This window comes from Engystomops pustulosus, chromosome 7 (genome assembly GCF_040894005.1).
Source record: "Engystomops pustulosus chromosome 7, aEngPut4.maternal, whole genome shotgun sequence".
Classification (NCBI taxonomy): Eukaryota; Metazoa; Chordata; class Amphibia; order Anura; family Leptodactylidae; genus Engystomops; species Engystomops pustulosus.
Genome location: NC_092417.1, coordinates 2,366,821 through 2,388,025, shown reverse-complemented (window position 1 = coordinate 2,388,025; position 21,205 = coordinate 2,366,821). Strand labels below are relative to the sequence as shown.

At 53.4% G+C, this 21,205-nt stretch overlaps 1 protein-coding gene across 1 annotated transcript in view; it reads left to right on the top strand.

Annotated features, from left to right (window-relative positions):
* NPR1 (natriuretic peptide receptor 1) overlaps positions 1-21,205 on the top strand; it is a 70,155-nt gene that overhangs the window by 34,874 nt on the left and 14,076 nt on the right. Inside the window, exons 5-7 of the mRNA XM_072114478.1 lie at positions 7,158-7,249; positions 7,326-7,464; positions 14,606-14,690. Coding sequence (XP_071970579.1) covers positions 7,158-7,249; positions 7,326-7,464; positions 14,606-14,690 — 316 coding nt within the window. The remainder of the gene's footprint in view (positions 1-7,157; positions 7,250-7,325; positions 7,465-14,605; positions 14,691-21,205) is intronic.

The following is a 21,205-nucleotide window of genomic DNA, read 5'->3' as shown; positions in this document are numbered from 1 at the left end:
CGGTGTAGCGGGTGGGTGGGTGGGTGGTGGTAGGGTCCAGGGTCAGCACTGATATTCTCATCTATCTCACATCCAGGGTGACGCTGACGCACATTCTCAATGGTTTGTAGAGTAATTGCCCTATTCTGGGTAATTATCCCATCATTACCCGCTACTTCAAACATGTGTGATGAGAGCCGGCACACAGCCGCCTCAGAGGGGAGCGCCGAATCTGTGCACTTAACCCTTTATCTATAGATGTGTAGGAAAAGCTGAAGCCTGGGAAATGATTGTCAGCCCCTGTGTGCTACATTAATTAGTGTCCCCTCATCTCCCCCTGTGTCACAGTCATTAGTGTCCCCTCATCTCCTCCTGTGTCACAGTCATTAATGTCCCCTCATCTCCCCCCTGTGTCACAGTCATTAGTGTCCCCTCATCTCCTCCTGTGTCACAGTCATTAATGTCCCCTCATCTCCCCCTGTGTCACAGTCATTAGTGTCCCCTCATCTCCTCCTGTGTCACAGTCATTAATGTCCCCTCATCTCCCCCTGTGTCACAGTCATTAGTGTCCCCTCATCTCCTCCTGTGTCACAGTCATTAATGTCCCCTCATCTCCCCCCCTGTGTCACAGTCATTAGTGTCCCCTCAGTATCCACAGGAGGTAAAAAAGAGTGGCACTCACCGAACTCAAGCAGAGGAAACTTTATTTCAGGAAGAAATCAGGGCAGGGGTGATGCACGCCACGGCAGGCGACGGGCCGTTTCGCGCTAGGAAGCGCTTTCTCAAGCCTCGGTCCGAGGCTTGAGAAAGCGCTTCCTAGCGCGAAACGGCCCGTCGCCTGCCGTGGCGTGCATCACCCCTGCCCTGATTTCTTCCTGAAATAAAGTTTCCTCTGCTTGAGTTCGGTGAGTGCCACTCTTTTTTACCTCCTGTGGATACTGATTCTGTGTCTTCTGTGAAGCTTGGATGTGCACCCCGCAGCAGGACTCTCTTTGCCGGTCCCGACGTGTGGCTGGGTCTGTCGGACGTGGACTGTGATCCCAAAACTGTGTCCCAGGTGGTGCCAGTCGTATTCTCTCCTCTGATTGACTATTAGTGTCCCCTCATCTCCTCCTGTGTCACAGTCATTAATGTCCCCTCATCTCCCCCCTGTGTCACAGTCATTAGTGTCCCCTTATCTCCCCCTGTGTCACAGTCATTAGTGTCCCCTCATCTCCCCCTGTGTCACAGTCATTAGTGTCCCCTCATCTCCCCCTGTGTCACAGTCATTAGTGTCCCCTCATCTCCCCCTGTGTCACAGTCATTAGTGTCCCCTCACCTATCTCCGTGTCACAGTCATTAGTGTCCCTCCTCTCCCCCCTGTGTCACAGTCATTAGTGTCCCCTCATCTCCCCCTGTGTCACAGTCATTAGTGTCCCCTCCTCTCCCCCCTGTGTCACAGTCATTAGTGTCCCCTCATCTCCCCCCTGTGTCACAGTCATTAGTGTCCCCTCACCTCGCCCTGTGTCACAGTCATTAGTGTCCCCTCATCTCCCCCCTGTGTCACAGTCATTAGTGTCCCCTCCTCTCCCCCCTGTGTCACAGTCATTAGTGTCCCCTCACCTCCCCCTGTGTCACAGTCATTAGTGTCCCCTCATCTCCCCCTGTGTCACAGTCATTAGTGTCCCCTCATCTCCCCCCTGTGTCACAGTCATTAGTGTCCCCTCATCTCCTCCTGTGTCACAGTCATGAGTGTCCCCTCATCTGCCCCTGTGTCACAGTCATTAGTGTCCCCTCATCTCCCCCTGTGTCAGTCATTAGTGTCCCCTCATCTCCCCCCTGTGTCACAGTCATTAGTGTCCCCTCATCTCCCCCTGTGTCACAGTCATTAGTGTCCCCTCATCTCCCCCCTGTGTCACAGTCATTAGTGTCCCCTCACCTCGCCCTGTGTCACAGTCATTAGTGTCCCCTCATCTCCCCCCTGTGTCACAGTCATTAGTGTCCTCTCATCTCCCCCTGTGTCACAGTCATTAGTGTCCCCTCATCTCCCCCCTGTGTCACAGTCATTAGTGTCCCCTCATCTCCCCCTGTGTCACAGTCATTAGTGTCCCCTCACCTCGCCCTGTGTCACAGTCATTAGTGTCCCCTCATCTCCCCCTGTGTCACAGTCATTAGTGTCCTCTCATCTCCCCCCTGTGTCACAGTCATTAGTGTCCCCTCATCTCCCCCTGTGTCACAGTCATTAGTGTCCCCTTATCTCCCCCTGTGTCACAGTCATTAGTGTCCCCTCATCTCCCCCTGTGTCACAGTCATTAGTGTCCCCTCACCTCGCCCTGTGTCACAGTCATTAGTGTCCCCTCATCTCCCCCTGTGTCACAGTCATTAGTGTCCCCTCATCTCCCCCCTGTGTCACAGTCATTAGTGTCCCCTCCTCTCCCCCCTGTGTCACAGGCATTAGTGTCCCCTCATCTCCCCCTGTGTCACAGTCATTAGTGTCCCCTCATCTCCCCCCTGTGTCACAGTCATTAGTGTCCCCTCATCTCCCCCTGTGTCACAGTCATTAGTGTCCCCTCATCTCCCCCCTGTGTCACAGTCATTAGTGTCCCCTCCTCTCCCCCTGTGTCACAGGCATTAGTGTCCCCTCATCTCCCCCCTGTGTCACAGTCATTAGTGTCCCTCCTCTCCCCCCTGTGTCACAGTCATTAGTGTCCCCTCATCTCCCCCCTGTGTCACAGTCATTAGTGTCCCCTCACCTAGCCCTGTGTCACAGTCATTAGTGTCCCCTCATCTCCCCCTGTGTCACAGTCATTAGTGTCCCCTCATCTCCCCCTGTGTCACAGTCATTAGTGTCCCCTCATCTCCCCCCTGTGTCACAGTCATTAGTGTCCCTCCTCTCCCTCCTGTGTCACAGTCATTAGTGTCCCCTCACCTATCTCCGTGTCACAGTCATTAGTGTCCCTCCTCTCCCCCCTGTGTCACAGTCATTAGTGTCCCCTCATCTCCCCCTGTGTCACAGTCATTAGTGTCCCCTCCTCTCCCCCCTGTGTCACAGTCATTAGTGTCCCCTCATCTCCCCCCTGTGTCACAGTCATTAGTGTCCCCTCACCTCGCCCTGTGTCACAGTCATTAGTGTCCCCTCATCTCCCCCCTGTGTCACAGTCATTAGTGTCCCCTCCTCTCCCCCCTGTGTCACAGTCATTAGTGTCCCCTCACCTAGCCCTGTGTCACAGTCATTAGTGTCCCCTCATCTCCCCCTGTGTCACAGTCATTAGTGTCCCCTCATCTCCCCCTGTGTCACAGTCATTAGTGTCCCCTCATCTCCCCCTGTGTCACAGTCATTAGTGTCCCCTCATCTCCCCCTGTGTCACAGTCATTAGTGTCCCCTCACCTATCTCCGTGTCACAGTCATTAGTGTCCCTCCTCTCCCCCCTGTGTCACAGTCATTAGTGTCCCCTCATCTCCCCCTGTGTCACAGTCATTAGTGTCCCCTCCTCTCCCCCCTGTGTCACAGTCATTAGTGTCCCCTCATCTCCCCCCTGTGTCACAGTCATTAGTGTCCCCTCACCTCGCCCTGTGTCACAGTCATTAGTGTCCCCTCATCTCCCCCCTGTGTCACAGTCATTAGTGTCCCCTCCTCTCCCCCCTGTGTCACAGTCATTAGTGTCCCCTCACCTCCCCCTGTGTCACAGTCATTAGTGTCCCCTCATCTCCCCCTGTGTCACAGTCATTAGTGTCCCCTCATCTCCCCCCTGTGTCACAGTCATTAGTGTCCCCTCATCTCCTCCTGTGTCACAGTCATGAGTGTCCCCTCATCTGCCCCTGTGTCACAGTCATTAGTGTCCCCTCATCTCCCCCTGTGTCAGTCATTAGTGTCCCCTCATCTCCCCCCTGTGTCACAGTCATTAGTGTCCCCTCATCTCCCCCTGTGTCACAGTCATTAGTGTCCCCTCATCTCCCCCCTGTGTCACAGTCATTAGTGTCCCCTCACCTCGCCCTGTGTCACAGTCATTAGTGTCCCCTCATCTCCCCCCTGTGTCACAGTCATTAGTGTCCTCTCATCTCCCCCTGTGTCACAGTCATTAGTGTCCCCTCATCTCCCCCCTGTGTCACAGTCATTAGTGTCCCCTCATCTCCCCCTGTGTCACAGTCATTAGTGTCCCCTCACCTCGCCCTGTGTCACAGTCATTAGTGTCCCCTCATCTCCCCCTGTGTCACAGTCATTAGTGTCCTCTCATCTCCCCCCTGTGTCACAGTCATTAGTGTCCTCTCATCTCCCCCTGTGTCACAGTCATTAGTGTCCCCTTATCTCCCCCTGTGTCACAGTCATTAGTGTCCCCTCATCTCCCCCTGTGTCACAGTCATTAGTGTCCCCTCACCTCGCCCTGTGTCACAGTCATTAGTGTCCCCTCATCTCCCCCTGTGTCACAGTCATTAGTGTCCCCTCATCTCCCCCCTGTGTCACAGTCATTAGTGTCCCCTCCTCTCCCCCCTGTGTCACAGGCATTAGTGTCCCCTCATCTCCCCCTGTGTCACAGTCATTAGTGTCCCCTCATCTCCCCCCTGTGTCACAGTCATTAGTGTCCCCTCATCTCCCCCTGTGTCACAGTCATTAGTGTCCCCTCATCTCCCCCTGTGTCACAGTCATTAGTGTCCCCTCATCTCCCCCCTGTGTCACAGTCATTAGTGTCCCCTCCTCTCCCCCTGTGTCACAGGCATTAGTGTCCCCTCATCTCCCCCCTGTGTCACAGTCATTAGTGTCCCTCCTCTCCCCCCTGTGTCACAGTCATTAGTGTCCCCTCATCTCCCCCCTGTGTCACAGTCATTAGTGTCCCCTCACCTAGCCCTGTGTCACAGTCATTAGTGTCCCCTCATCTCCCCCTGTGTCACAGTCATTAGTGTCCCCTCATCTCCCCCTGTGTCACAGTCATTAGTGTCCCCTCATCTCCCCCCTGTGTCACAGTCATTAGTGTCCCTCCTCTCCCTCCTGTGTCACAGTCATTAGTGTCCCCTCCTCTCCCCCCTGTGTCACAGTCATTAGTGTCCCCTCATCTCCCCCCTGTGTCACAGTCATTAGTGTCCCCTCACCTAGCCCTGTGTCACAGTCATTAGTGTCCCCTCCTCTCCCCCCTGTGTCACAGTCATTAGTGTCCCCTCCTCTCCCCCCTGTGTCACAGTGATTAGTGTCCCCTCCTCTCCCCCCTGTGTCACAGTGATTAGTGTCCCCTCCTCTCCCCCCTGTGTCACAGGCATTAGTGTCCCCTCACCTCGCCCTGTGTCACAGGCATTAGTGTCCCCTCATCTCCCCCTGTGTCACAGTCATTAGTGTCCCCTCATCTCCCCCCTGTGTCACAGTCATTAGTGTCCCCTCCTCTCCCCCCTGTGTCACAGGCATTAGTGTCCCCTCATCTCCCCCTGTGTCACAGTCATTAGTGTCCCCTCCTCTCCCCCCTGTGTCACAGGCATTAGTGTCCCCTCATCTCCCCCTGTGTCACAGTCATTAGTGTCCCCTCATCTCCCCCCTGTGTCACAGTCATTAGTGTCCTCTCATCTCCCCCCTGTGTCACAGTGATTAGTGTCCCCTCCTCTCCCCCCTGTGTCACAGTCATTAGTGTCCCCTTATCTCCCCCTGTGTCACAGTCATTAGTGTCCCCTCATCTCCCCCTGTGTCACAGTCATTAGTGTCCCCTCCTCTCCCCCCTGTGTCACAGTCATTAGTGTCCCCTCATCTCCCCCTGTGTCACAGTCATTAGTGTCCCCTCATCTCCCCCCTGTGTCACAGTCATTAGTGTCCCCTCCTCTCCCCCTGTGTCACAGGCATTAGTGTCCCCTCATCTCCCCCCTGTGTCACAGTCATTAGTGTCCCCTCATCTCCCCCCTGTGTCACAGTCATTAGTGTCCCCTCCTCTCCCCCTGTGTCACAGGCATTAGTGTCCCCTCATCTCCCCCCTGTGTCACAGTCATTAGTGTCCCCTCATCTCCCCCTGTGTCACAATCATTAGTGTCCCCTCATCTCCCCCCCTGTGTCACAGTCATTAGTGTCCCCTCCTCTCCCCCTGTGTCACAGGCATTAGTGTCCCCTCATCTCCCCCCTGTGTCACAGTCATTAGTGTCCCCTCATCTCCCCCCTGTGTCACAATCATTAGTGTCCCCTCATCTCCCCCCCTGTGTCACAGTCATTAGTCTCCCCTCATCTCCCCCCTGTGTCACAGTCATTAGTGTCCCTCCTCTCCCCCCTGTGTCACAGTCATTAGTGTCCCCTCATCTCCCCCCTGTGTCACAGTCATTAGTGTCCCCTCACCTAGCCCTGTGTCACAGTCATTAGTGTCCCCTCATCTCCCCCTGTGTCACAGTCATTAGTGTCCCCTCATCTCCCCCTGTGTCACAGTCATTAGTGTCCCCTCATCTCCCCCTGTGTCACAGTCATTAGTGTCCCCTCATCTCCCCCCTGTGTCACAGTCATTAGTGTCCCTCCTCTCCCTCCTGTGTCACAGTCATTAGTGTCCCCTCCTCTCCCCCCTGTGTCACAGTCATTAGTGTCCCCTCATCTCCCCCCTGTGTCACAGTCATTAGTGTCCCCTCACCTAGCCCTGTGTCACAGTCATTAGTGTCCCCTCATCTCCCCCTGTGTCACAGTCATTAGTGTCCCTCCTCTCCCCCCTGTGTCACAGTCATTAGTGTCCCCTCCTCTCCCCCCTGTGTCACAGTGATTAGTGTCCCCTCCTCTCCCCCCTGTGTCACAGTGATTAGTGTCCCCTCCTCTCCCCCCTGTTTCACAGTGATTAGTGTCCCCTCATCTCCCCCCTGTGTCACAGTCATTAGTGTCCCTCCTCTCCCCCCTGTGTCACAGTGATTAGTGTCCCCTCCTCTCCCCCCTGTGTCACAGTTATTAGTGTCCCCTCATCTCCCCCTTGTCACAGTGATTAGTGTCCCCTCCTCTCCCCCCTCCCTGTGTCACAGTTATTAGTGTCCCCTCCTCTCCCCCCTGTGTCACAGTCATTAGTGTCCCCTCACCTCGCCCTGTGTCACAGTCATTAGTGTCCCCTCATCTCCCCCTTGTCACATTGGTGTCGCACTCTTACAGTCATCTTGTAATAAGAAGCTTTGCACTTATAAGGTCAGTAATGGGGCCCTAAGTCATATCACTGGAACCATCATTTCTCAGCTTTGTCTGTGGTAATGAATTTTCTACTACATTACAGGGGTGTCGGGGTTCATGAGGATAGACGACAACGGAGATCGGGAAACAGACTACTCCCTATGGGACATGTCCCCTACGACTGGAGACTTCCAGGTAAGTGAAACCAACAACCTAATGACGAATCCAACATTCCCACCAATGCGACTACATGAACGTGTTGTGCACACAGATCGTGACCATTTACAATGGGACCCTGCGGAGAATGGTTCCGATCCCAGGACAGGCGATCCATTGGCCAGGGAATGGCGTCCCACCACTTGACGTCCCACCCTGTGGATTTGATAACAACAATCCCGCCTGCAAGAAAAGTGAGTAAAAAAAAGTCTTTTGACCTGGTGCAGTGCTAAATGATGGACATCACTAAAGCCCCCAAATTGTCACCCCCCCCCCCCCCCCCGACGCCTTCACCAAATAACTGCATAATAAATGATACACTCCCAAGACAAGGTAAGTAGCCCTGCTGGCTGCCAGCTTATCTATATGTGGAAGCGTTATCTTCTGTAGATGGTTTATGACATGGACAAGGAACCACAGAAAAGCTTTATCATTCACTATACGGAGAAGGTGTTGAGCCCCACGCACTTTACAGCTACAGGGACTTACAGGACCCATCATTTATATAGCAATATAACGACACTCCTCTCAACATGCCTTCATGGTCCATGCCAAATCACTCATCACACCCCTGCAAACCACATGACCACATGAAGTCACACCACGTCACACTTGTCAGAGTCTGGGGCTTATTTACTAAGGGTCCCACGGCCGCAGTTTTTTCGCCGGGTTTCCCCGACTTTTCGGGGATTGTGCCGGGGATTTGTGTTGCACGCGATTGCTTTGTGTCGTGTGTCGGATCCCGGATTTGGACTACGCGCGGGATTTAACATTTAAATTTGTGTCGCAAGCCATGCACTTACATGCACCAGGAAGAAGAAGGTGAACTCCGGGGACCTGAGCGGGGAAGCGACACATGTAGGATATTGGGCGCAGGATCTTAGTGACTCCCCGCACAGCGCATTATACACGGACAATGTACTTACATGCACCAGGAAGAAGAAGGTGAACTCCGGGGACCTGAGCGGGGAAGCGACACATGCAGGATATCGGGTGCAGGATCTTAGTGACTCCCCGCACAGCGCATTATACACGGACAATGCACTTACATGCACCAGGAAGAAGAAGGTGAACTCCAGGGACCTGAGCGGGGAAGCGACACGTGCAGGATATCGGGGGCACGATCTTAGTGACTCCCCGCACAGCGCATTATACACGGACAATGCACTTACATGCACCAGGAAGAAGAAGGTGAACTCCGGGGACCTGAGCGGGGAAGCGACACATGCAGGATATCGGGCGCAGGATCTTAGTGACTCCCCGCACAGCGCATTATACACGGACAATGCACTTACATGCACCAGGAAGAAGAAGGTGAACTCCAGGGACCTGAGCGGGGAAGTGACACATGCAGGATATCAGGTGCAGGATCTTAGTGACTCCCCGCACAGCGCATTATACACGGACACTGCACTTACATGCACCAGGAAGAAGAAGGTGAACTCCTGGGACCTGAGCGGGGAAGTGACACATGCAGGATATCGGGCGCAGGATCTTAGTGACTCCCCACACAGTGCATTATACACGGACAATGCACTTACATGCACCAGGAAGAAGAAGGTGAACTCCGGGGACCTGAGCGGGGAAGCGACACATGCAGGATATCAGGGCGCACGATCTTAGTGACTCCCCGCACAGCGCATTATACACGGACAATGCACTTACATGCACCAGGAAGAAGAAGGTGAACTCCAGGGACCTGAGCGGGGAAGCGACACATGCAGGATATCGGGCGCAGGATCTTAGTGACTCCCCGCACAGCGCATTATACACGGACAATGCACTTACATGCACCGGGAAGAAGAAGGTGAACTCCGGGGACCTGAGCGGGGAAGCGACACATGCAGGATATCGGACGCACGAATCGCGGCAGAGTTCATCCTCATCGAATGGTCCGGATCGGGGATTGCACAGGGACTGGGTAAGTAAATGTGCCCCTCTATGTCCACGCCAAACCACATGACATCACACTCCTCCAAACGCGTCTGTCCACTGTGTCTTTATTGATCACACAAAACCCCCCAACACTCCTCCAACCTACCTCTATGGACCTTGCTTTGTGCAATGAGCTGTAATTACGCTGACACAGAAAGGGCTTTCCCCATACTAATCTCACAAACGTGGAAGTTTGGCTAAAATAAGCCCCTGAAAACCAGCCCAAAGCGTTATTCCTTATCCTGGACCAAATGGCACAAGGCAGACAGATGGGTAACGTTCTCCTGGTTTGTACCTTACCCAGAATATTCCATCAGAATCGCTGATAGAGAAGAGTGATGCATCAGTCCACAGAAAACATCTTCTCCGTGGTAAAATCCAGTTGTGGGATTGCATTTCACGCAACACCACCAGACACTTGACAATGTATTTGGTAATGTGAAGGCTTTCAAGCAACTCCTGTGCCTAATAGTGTCCACAAAATCACAACTTATCACCCTCCTCTGAACAAGCCTTCATTGACCACACCAAGGCACAGAACATCAACCTCCTCTGAACAAGCCTTCGTTGACCACACCAAGGCACAGAACATCAACCTCCTCTGAACAAGCCTTCGTTGACCACACCAAACCACAGAACGTGGCAATGTCAGTTGACGTTGTATTTGGCAATGTAATGGCTTGCCAGCAACTCGTTGGCCACGGAGACTCATGTCTGGTGGTGGAATATTTAGGAGAAAAGACATTTTATAAAGTAACTTGTTGAAGTGTTGGCTTCCATTACAGGAACACAATGGAGGTCAATGAGTTCTTCTTGGGGGGTGGGGGGAGATTCAATGTGATAGCTGGATTAACAGCTGGGGACCAATGGCGTGGTCCATATCGTGTATAACAGAAGTAAACAAGCATCGGTAAACTTGTGATATTGCAGATCGTTCCGGGTCATTTATCTGCCCATGTAACAGGACCTTCGAGTTGCTTGAAGAGATGAATCTCCACGCTGCATGGTCCGCGTCCCTTTCATGCTGGGCTCATTAATGCAAACCATTGCTATAATTTGACAGGCAGGTCATGGATAGCTGGCCTTGCACCAGTAACCATGGAAATAACGTGTGCACCGCACTTTTATACCATTACAGAGATTGCAGGAAAGGTCAGTAATTGTCAATAAGGGCAAGTTATGGACAGGTCACATCAAGAAGCGTGGGGACTGCCAGGACAACGTGTAATAATTGCTCACATTTGCATTGCACAAGTTTTTCCATGTTGTGTGGTTATCTGCCGAGCCGCCGTACGTTCCTCGTGGCCTGGTGCTCATTAGTGTCCTGGCTTTAGTGAAGATTGTAGGTAATAACATCTCAGAACATGTTAATTGGACACATGGACACGTGTAGATGTCTAGATAAAGTTAAAGTCAACTCTGTGGCCTCCCTCCTTCAAGTACAAGAAAGAGGTGAAGCCTCCGCAGTGACCTGGATTTCCGTATTGATCACTAATGGCCTGATTGTTATCTAAGTGACGATTCTAGGCAGACACAGGGGGTCATTTATTAAGGGCCCGATTCGCGTTTTCCCGACGTGTTACTCGAATATTTCCGTTTTGCGCCGCTTGTACTTAAATTGCCCCGGGATTTTGGCGCACGCGATCGGATTGTGGCGCATCGGCGCTGGCATGCGCGCGACGGAAATCGGGGGGCGTGGCCGAACGAAAACCCGACGTATTCGGAAAAACCGCCGCATTTAAAAACCGAAAATGTGTCGCATAAGGACCGCTTACCTTCACCTGGTCCAGCTCGGTGCATTCCGGCGCGATGAGTTTACTTTCAGCGCAGCAGCGCCACCTGGTGGACGGCGGAAGAACTACCTTATTAAATCCCGGCCGGACCCGAATCCAGAGCGGAGAAGCCGCCGCTGGAACGCGAATGGACCGGGTAAGTAAATTTGCCCCAATGGAATGCAATGGAATGCACCGAGCTGGACCAGGTGAAGGTAAGCGGTCCTTATGCGACACATTTTCGGTTTTTAAATGCGGCGGTTTTTCCGAATACGTCGGGTTTTCGTTCGGCCACGCCCCCCGATTTCCGTCGCGCGCATGCCAGCGCCGATGCGCCACAATCCGATCGCGTGCGCCAAAATCCCGGGGCAATTTAAGTACAAGCGGCGCAAAACGGAAATATTCGGGTAACACGTCGGGAAAACGCGAATCGGGCCCTTAATAAATGACCCCCATTGTAACGACACTGATAACGCAGACCATTGTACGGCACTTGGTTTCTACTGAGCAGATTGGGTAAATATCCAGCGATCACGTAGCAAAGGCTGAACCTCCCTTTGGAAAGGAGAAGAAATTTCGGACCATTGTCACCTTAGTATGTTACAAATCCTGGGATGCCTTGTGTGCAGAGGCCTCTCCACGGGGTTAAGTTTAGGTCTGTGCCTCGGCCATTCAGAGGCAACAATTAATTGTCTATGTTTAGTTGATGCTAAATATTGATTGACTTGTCTAGTTGCTTTTAACGATATCTCCTCAGCTTGAGGTTGTGAATGAGCGCCCTCACATTCTCCTCGAAAATATAGAATTTGTTGACAACTAGGCATCCAACGAGACAACTAGGCATCCAACGAGACAACTAGGCATCCAACGAGACAACTAGACATCCAACGAGACAACTAGGCCTCCAATGAGACAACTAGGCCTCCAACGAGACAACTAGGCCTCTAACGAGACAACTAGGCATCCAACGAGACAACTAGACATCCAACGAGACAACTAGGCATCCAACGAGACAACTAGGCCTCCAACGAGACAACTAGACATCCAACGAGACAACTAGACATCCAACGAGACAACTAGGCCTCCAACGAGACAACTAGGCCTCCAACGAGACAACTAGGCATCCAACGAGACAACTAGGCCTCCAACGAGACAACTAGGCATCCAACGAGACAACTAGGCCTCCAACGAGACAACTAGACATCCAACGAGACAACTAGACATCCAACGAGACAACTAGGCCTCCAACGAGACAACTAGGCCTCCAACGAGACAACTAGGCATCCAACGAGACAACTAGGCCTCCAACGAGACAACTAGGCATCCAACGAGACAACTAGGCCTCCAACGAGACAACTAGGCCTCCAACGAGACAACTAGGCCTCCAACGAGACAACTAGGCATCCAGACCCCGAGGCAACAAACCCACAGGAAGAAGAATTAAAACAGCCCTAAACCATGATGCTCCCTCCCCAGGCAGGAAATCCACTGAAGACCATGATGATCCCTACACTAGGCAGGAAATCCACTGAAGACCATGATGCTCCCTCCCCAGGCAGGAAATCCACTGAAGACCATGATGCTCCCTACACTAGGCAGGAAATCCACTGAAGACCACGAAGCTCCCTACACTATGCAGGAAATCCACTGAAGACCATGGTGCTCCCTACACTAGGCAGGAAATCCACTGAAGACCATGGTGCTCAATAAACTAGGCAGGAAATCCACTGAAGACCATGATGCTCCCTACACTAGGCATTGAAATCCACTGAAGACCATAATGCTCCCTACACTAAGCAGGAAATCCACTGAAGACCATGGTGCTCCCTACACTAGGCAGGAAATCCACTGAAGACCATGATGCTCCCTACACTAGGCAGGAAATCCACTGAAGACCATGATGCTTCCTCCCCAGACAGGAAATCCACTGAAGACCATAATGTTCCCTACACTAAGCAGGAAATCCACTGAAGACCATGGTGCTCCCTACACTAGGCAGGAAATCCACTGAAGACCATGATGCTCCCTACACTAGGCAGGAAATCCACTGAAGACCATGATGCTTCCTCCCCAGACAGGAAATCCACTGAAGACCATGATGCTCCCTACACTAGGCAGGAAATCCACTGAAGACCATGATGCTCCCTTCCCAGACAGGAAATCCACTGAAGACCATGATGCTCCCTACACTATGCAGGAAATCCACTGAAGACCATGATGCTCCCTCCACTAGGCAGGAAATCCAGTGGAGACCATGATGCTCCCTACACTAGGCAGGAAATCCAGTGGAGACCATGATGCTCCCTACACTAGGCAGGAAATCCACCAAAGACCATGATGCTCCCTACACTAGGCAGGAAATCCACTGAAGACCATGGTGCTCCCTACACTAGGCAGGAAATCCACTGAAGACCATGATGCTCCCTACACTAGGCAAGAAATCCCCTGAAGACCATGATGCTCCAGCCACCAGGCCCTGAGGAAGCAAATCCATTCCGGACCCTGATGCTCCCTCATTAAGACTCCAAAAAAAGGCACAACCCCAAATCTCTCTGCACCAGATGTAAATCTTGTTGGCACGCAGTGTTCTTTTCTTCCTTTCTATAATTGTGCTACATTATTACACTTTTGTGGATTGCAGAACATCCGGGTGGTCTCCAGCCATGGTGTATTTTTGGCCGGTGGTGGCTTCTCGTGCTGTGTTTTTAGAACACAAGTATTTTGCTTTGTTGGGGTCAGACTTGTTTTGTAGAGAATTTCTCTAGCCGTGGACTGATGTCCTCCATGGTCTCCGGCTTGTTTCTTGCCTTGAGGCTCACGCTGAATCTAGTAGGAGAACATATCTGTCAGTGACAAGGCTTTGTGTGAACAAGCACATCCAATCTGCTCTCTTGAATCCAATCACGTTTGGCTAATTCGCTCCTGGGGTAGTCATTAGCACAAGGGTTCACTTACTTTTTCTCCCTGTAAAGTGGATGTTATTCAATGCGCTCTATAGAAGCGATGGATGGGACAACTTATTGTGTTATTACATCTGCCAGACGTGTTAATGGAGAATCTTCAGCTCGATAACAATCAGACCACGTGTTATCGGTAATCAATGGGGCTCTTACTCTTGAGTAGCCGTCTTCTCTGTTCTCGGTGTTGGGCATGTGAAGTGTTTACTACATTGCTCCTGAGTCGTGTTGTCGTGTTGTACGTTCCCTGGTGGTTGTATGGTCTCCATGTTGGTCCAGTTGACTTCCCTCCACTACTCGGAGGTTTCCTGTATGTATCTACACGCCTCCTGGTGTTGCCGGGAGTTGAGCGTTGGGTGGTGAAGGTGATGGAGCTTTGCTTTGACGTGTGAACATGACGACGCCTGAGTATTTGATTAACCACGCTTTTCTCGGCTGATCCATCTCTAATGGTTCCTGTCTGGTTTTACTAGGCAGTTTCTCCATTAGTCTTGTCTTTATATGTTGATCCATCATCCCTAGTGGTTCCGGTGGTTTTTTACTAGCCGGTTTGTCCATTAGACACCTGTTTATATGATGTTTCTATGTATTTGTACTTGTCGGTTCCTCCATAAATCCTGTTTTCAATGTGTTGACCTATCACTAATGGCTCCTGTATTTTTTCTCATTAGCCAGTTTCTCCATCCTGGAGGTCACCTCCATAGTGATCTGCTTCATCCTCCTGGCGATCGCAGTCTCTTCCATCTTCATATACAGGTATCGTTGGGTTTCTTCTTCCACTACCTCCTAATAGACAGACTTCACCTCCTTCTACTTCACTGTTCTCGCGTTCCTGCTGCCTCGGCCTTGCAGCTGCTAATTGAAAACTGGGATTCTCAGGATCCTGGTAGACGGGAGGGAGGGGATGTGTCATTTGGAGCCTCCAGACCTGCGTTTTGTTTCCATGAGAGCTGTAATTGGAAGGGACCGCTGCTTGACTTCAGCTTTCTAAATCAAAAGGGGGTGGGGGGGATTACAAGGATTAAGGAAGAGCAGCTGCTGGTCATAGCTGTAGATTTTGGAAGGAATAATTAGGGCATACTGAGACGCTGGGTAATATTTGGCCGTTGGGCAAAATAAATATATAAATGTTCTGTAGAACTGTAAATAGAATGAATAAGCAGCTCGCCCTTATTACTCCCTACATTGACAATTTCTAGTCTCAATTAGTAATTAAAACCAGTGAGAGGTGGTATAAATGCTGACCCCTGACCACTGCCGGCTATGATAGAAAGGTGTCAGGACACACAGGACATGGCAGCTCGCTGTGTATGGGGGGTGTAGTCACAGAGAGGTCAGAGCACCCATGCTGACCCCTGACCACTGCCGGCTATGATAGAAAGGTGTCAGGACACACAGGACATGGCAGCGCCCTGTGTATGGGGGGGGGGTGTAGTCACAGAGGGGTCAGAGCGCCCATGCTGACCCCTGACCACTGCCGGCTATGATAGAAAGGTGTCAGGACACACAGGACATGGCAGCTCGCTGTGTATGGGGGGTGTAGTCACAGAGGGGTCAGAGCGCCCATGCTGACCCCTGACCACTGCTGGCTATGATAGAAAGGTGTCAGGACACAGGACATGGCAGCTCGCTGTGTATGGGGGGTGTAGTCACAGAGGGGTCAGAGCACCCATGCTGACCCCTGACCACTGCTGGCTATGATAGAAAGGTGTCAGGACACAGGACATGGCAGCTCGCTGTGTATGGGGGGTGTAGTCACAGAGGGGTCAGAGCACCCATGCTGACCCCTGACCCCTGCTGGCTATGATAGAAAGGTGTCAGGACACACAGGACATGGCAGCTCGCTGTGTATGGAGGGTGTAGTCACAGAGAGGTCAGAGCGCCCATGCTGACCCCTGACCACTGCTGGCTATGATAGAAAGGTGTCAGGACACACAGGACATGGCAGCTCGCTGTGTATGGGGGGTGTAGTCACAGAGGGGTCAGAGCGCCCATGCTGACCCCTGACCACTGCTGGCTATGATAGAAAGGTGTCAGGACACAGGACATGGCAGATCGCTGTGTATGGGGGGTGTAGTCACAGAGGGGTCAGAGCGCCCATGCTGACCCCTGACCACTGCTGGCTATGATAGAAAGGTGTCAGGACACACAGGACATGGCAGCTTGCTGTGTATGTGGGGTGTAGTCACAGAGGGGTCAGAGCACCCATGCTGACCCCTGACCACTGCTGGCTATGATAGAAAGGTGTCAGGACACACAGGACATGGCAGCTCACTGTGTATGGGGGGTGTAGTCACAGAGGGGTCAGAGCACCCATGCTGACCCCTGACCACTGCTGGCTATGATAGAAAGGTGTCAGGACACACAGGACATGGCAGCTCGCTGTGTATGGGGGTGTAGTCACAGAGAGGTCAGAGCACCCATGCTGACCCCTGACCACTGCTGGCTATGATAGAAAGGTGTCAGGGCACACAGGACATGGCAGCTCGCTGTGTATGGGGGGTGTAGTCACAGAGGGGTCAGAGCACCCATGCTGACCCCTGACCACTGCTGGCTATGATAGAAAGGTGTCAGGACACACAGGACATGGCAGCTCACTGTGTATGGGGGGTGTAGTCACAGAGGGGTCAGAGCACCCATGCTGACCCCTGACCACTGCTGGCTATGATAGAAAGGTGTCAGGACACACAGGACATGGCAGCTCGCTGTGTATGGGGGGTGTAGTCACAGAGGGGTCAGAGCGCCCATGCTGACCCCTGACCACTGCTGGCTATGATAGAAAGGTGTCAGGACACAGGACATGGCAGATCGCTGTGTATGGGGGGTGTAGTCACAGAGGGGTCAGAGCGCCCATGCTGACCCCTGACCACTGCTGGCTATGATAGAAAGGTGTCAGGACACACAGGACATGGCAGCTTGCTGTGTATGTGGGGTGTAGTCACAGAGGGGTCAGAGCACCCATGCTGACCCCTGACCACTGCTGGCTATGATAGAAAGGTGTCAGGACACACAGGACATGGCAGCTCGCTGTGTATGGGGGGTGTAGTCACAGAGGGGTCAGAGCACCCATGCTGACCCCTGACCACTGCTGGCTATGATAGAAAGGTGTCAGGACACACAGGACATGGCAGCTCACTGTGTATGGGGGGTGTAGTCACAGAGAGGTCAGAGCACCCATGCTGACCCCTGACCCCTGCTGGCTATGATAGAAAGGTGTCAGGACACACAGGACATGGCAGCTCGCTGTGTATGGGGGGTGTAGTCACAGAGGGGTCAGAGCGCCCATGCTGACCCCTGACCACTGCTGGCTATGATAGAAAGGTGTCAGGACACAGGACATGGCAGCTCGCTGTGTATGGGGGGTGTAGTCACAGAGGGGTCAGAGCACCCATGCTGACCCCTGACCACTGCTGGCTATGATAGAGAGGTGTCAGGACACACAGGACATGGCAGCTCGCTGTGTATGGAGGGTGTAGTCACAGAGGGGTCAGAGAGCCCATGCTGACCCCTGACCACTGCTGGCTATGATAGAAAGGTGTCAGGACACACAGGACATGGCAGCTCGCTGAGTATGGGGGGTGAAGTCACAGAGGGGTCAGAGCACCCATGCTGACCCCTGACCACTGCCGGCTATGATAGTAAGGTGTCAGGACACACAGGACATGGCAGCTCGCTGTGTATGGGGGTGTAGTCACAGAGGGGTCAGAGCACCCATGCTGACCCCTGACCACTGCTGGCTATGATAGAAAGGTGTCAGGACACACAGGACATGGCAGCTCGCTGTGTATGGGGGGTGTAGTCACAGAGGGGTCAGAGCGCCCATGCTGACCCCTGACCACTGCTGGCTATGATAGAAAGGTGTCAGGACACAGGACATGGCAGCTCGCTGTGTATGGGGGTGTAGTCACAGAGGGGTCAGAGCCTCCATGCTGACGCCTGACCACTGCTGGCTATGATAGAAAGGTGTCAGGACACACAGGACATGGCAGCTCGCTGTGTATGGGGGGTGTAGTCACAGAGGGGTCAGAGCACCCATGCTGACCCCTGACCACTGCTGGCTATGATAGAGAGGTGTCAGGACACACAGGACATGGCAGCTCGCTGTGTAAGGGGGTGTAGTCACAGAGGGGTCAGAGCGCCCATGCTGACCCCTGACCACTGCTGGCTATGATAGAAAGGTGTCAGGACACACAGGACATGGCAGCTCGCTGTGTATGGAGGATGTAGTCACAGAGGGGTCAGAGCGCCCATGCTGACCCCTGACCACTGCCGGCTATGATAGAAAGGTGTCAGGACACACAGGACATGGCAGCTCGCTGTGTATGGGGGGTGAAGTCACAGAGGGGTCAGAGCACCCATGCTGACCCCTGACCACTGCCGGCTATGATAGTAAGGTGTCAGGACACACAGGACATGGCAGCTCGCTGTGTATGGGGGGTGTAGTCACAGAGGGGTCAGAGCACCCATGCTGACCCCTGACCACTGCTGGCTATGATAGAAAGGTGTCAGGACACACAGGACATGGCAGCTCGCTGTGTATGGGGGTGTAGTCACAGAGGGGTCAGAGCGCCCATGCTGACCCCTCACCACTGCTGGCTATGATAGAAAGGTGTCAGGACACACAGGACATGGCAGCTCGCTGTGTATGGGGGGGGGGTGTAGTCACAGAGGGGTCAGAGCACCCATGCTGACCCCTGACCACTGCTGGCTATGATAGAAAGGTGTCAGGACACACAGGACATGGCAGCTCGCTGTGTATGGGGGGTGTAGTCACAGAGGGGTCAGAGCACCCATGCTGACCCCTGACCACTGCTGGCTATGATAGAAAGGTGTCAGGACACAGGACATGGCAGCTCGCTGTGTATGGGGAGTGTAGTCACAGAGGGGTCAGAGCACACATGCTGACCCCTGACCACTGCTGGCTATGATAGAAAGGTGTCAGGACACACAGGACATGGCAGCTCGCTGTGTATGGGGGGTGTAGTCACAGAGGGGTCAGAGCACCCATGCTGACCCCTGACCACTGCTGGCTATGATAGAAAGGTGTCAGGACACAGGACATGGCAGCTCGCTGTGTATGGGGAGTGTAGTCACAAAGGGGTCAGAGCGCACATGCTGACCCCTGACCACTGCTGGCTATGATAGAAAGGTGTCAGGACACACAGGACATGGCAGCTCGCTGTGTATGGGGGGTGTAGTCACAGAGGGGTCAGAGCACCCATGCTGACCCCTGACCACTGCTGGCTATGATAGAAAGGTGTCAGGACACACAGGACATGGCAGCTCGCTGTGTATGGGGGTGTAGTCACAGAGGGGTCAGAGCGCCCATGCTGACCCCTCACCACTGCTGGCTATGATAGAAAGGTGTCAGGACACAGGACATGGCAGCTCGCTGTGTATGGGGGGTGTAGTCACAGAGGGGTCAGAGCACCCATGCTGACCCCTGACCACTGCTGGCTATGATAGAAAGGTGTCAGGACACACAGGACATGGCAGCTCCCTGAGTATGGGGGGTGTAGTCACAGAGGGGTCAGAGCGCCCATGCTGACCCCTGACCACTGCTGGCTATGATAGAAAGGTGTCAGGACACACAGGACATGGCAGCTCGCTGTGTATGGAGGGTGTAGTCACAGAGGGGTCAGAGCACCCATGCTGACCCCTGACCACTGCTGGCTATGATAGAAAGGTGTCAGGACACAGGACATGGCAGCTCGCTGTGTATGGGGAGTGTAGTCACAGAGGGGTCAGAGCACACATGCTGACCCCTGACCACTGCTGGCTATGATAGAAAGGTGTCAGGACACACAGGACATGGCAGCTCGCTGTGTATGGGGGGTGTAGTCACAGAGGGGTCAGAGCACCCATGCTGACCCCTGACCACTGCTGGCTATGATAGAAAGGTGTCAGGACACAGGACATGGCAGCTCGCTGTGTATGGGGAGTGTAGTCACAAAGGGGTCAGAGCGCACATGCTGACCCCTGACCACTGCTGGCTATGATAGAAAGGTGTCAGGACACAGGACATGGCAGCTTGCTGTGTATGGGGAGTGTATTCACAAAGGGGTCAGAGCGCACATGCTGACCCCTGACCACTGCTGGCTATGATAGAAAGGTGTCAGGACACACAGGACATGGCAGCTCGCTGTGTATGGGAGGTGTAGTCACAGAGGGGTCAGAGCACCCATGCTGACCCCTGACCACTGCTGGCTATGATAGAAAGGTGTCAGGACACACAGGACATGGCCGCTCGCTGTGTATGGGGGGTGTAGTCACAGAGGGGTCAGAGCGCCCATGCTGACCCCTGACCACTGCTGGCTATGATAGAAAGGTGTCAGGACACACAGGACATGGCAGCTCGCTGTGTACGGGGGGTGTAGTCACAGAGGGGTCAGAGCGCCCATGCTGACCCCTGACCACTGCTGGCTATGATAGAAAGGTGTCAGGACACACAGGACATGGCAGCTCGCTGTGTATGGGGGGTGTAGTCACAGAGGGGTCAGAGCACCCATGCTGACCCCTGACCACTGCTGGCTATGATAGAAAGGTGTCAGGACACACAGGACATGGCAGCTCGCTGTGTATGGGGGTGTAGTCACAGAGGGGTCAGAGCGCCCATGCTGACCCCTCACCACTGCTGGCTATGATAGAAAGGTGTCAGGACACAGGACATGGCAGCTCGCTGTGTATGGGGGGTGTAGTCACAGAGGGGTCAGAGCACCCATGCTGACCCCTGACCACTGCTGGCTATGATAGAAAGGTGTCAGGACACACAGGACATGGCAGCTCCCTGAGTATGGGGGGTGTAGTCACAGAGGGGTCAGAGCGCCCATGCTGACCCCTGACCACTGCTGGCTATGATAGAAAGGTGTCAGGACACACAGGACATGGCAGCTCGCTGTGTATGGAGGGTGTAGTCACAGAGGGGTCAGAGCACCCATGCTGACCCCTGACCACTGCTGGCTATGATAGAAAGGTGTCAGGACACAGGACATGGCAGCTCGCTGTGTATGGGGAGTGTAGTCACAGAGGGGTCAGAGCACACATGCTGACCCCTGACCACTGCTGGCTATGATAGAAAGGTGTCAGGACACACAGGACATGGCAGCTCGCTGTGTATGGGGGTGTAGTCACAGAGGGGTCAGAGCGCCCATGCTGACCCCTGACCACTGCTGGCTATGATAGAAAGGTGTCAGGACACACAGGACATGGCAGCTCGCTGTGTATGGGGGTGTAGTCACAGAGGGGTCAGAGCACCCATGCTGACCCCTGAC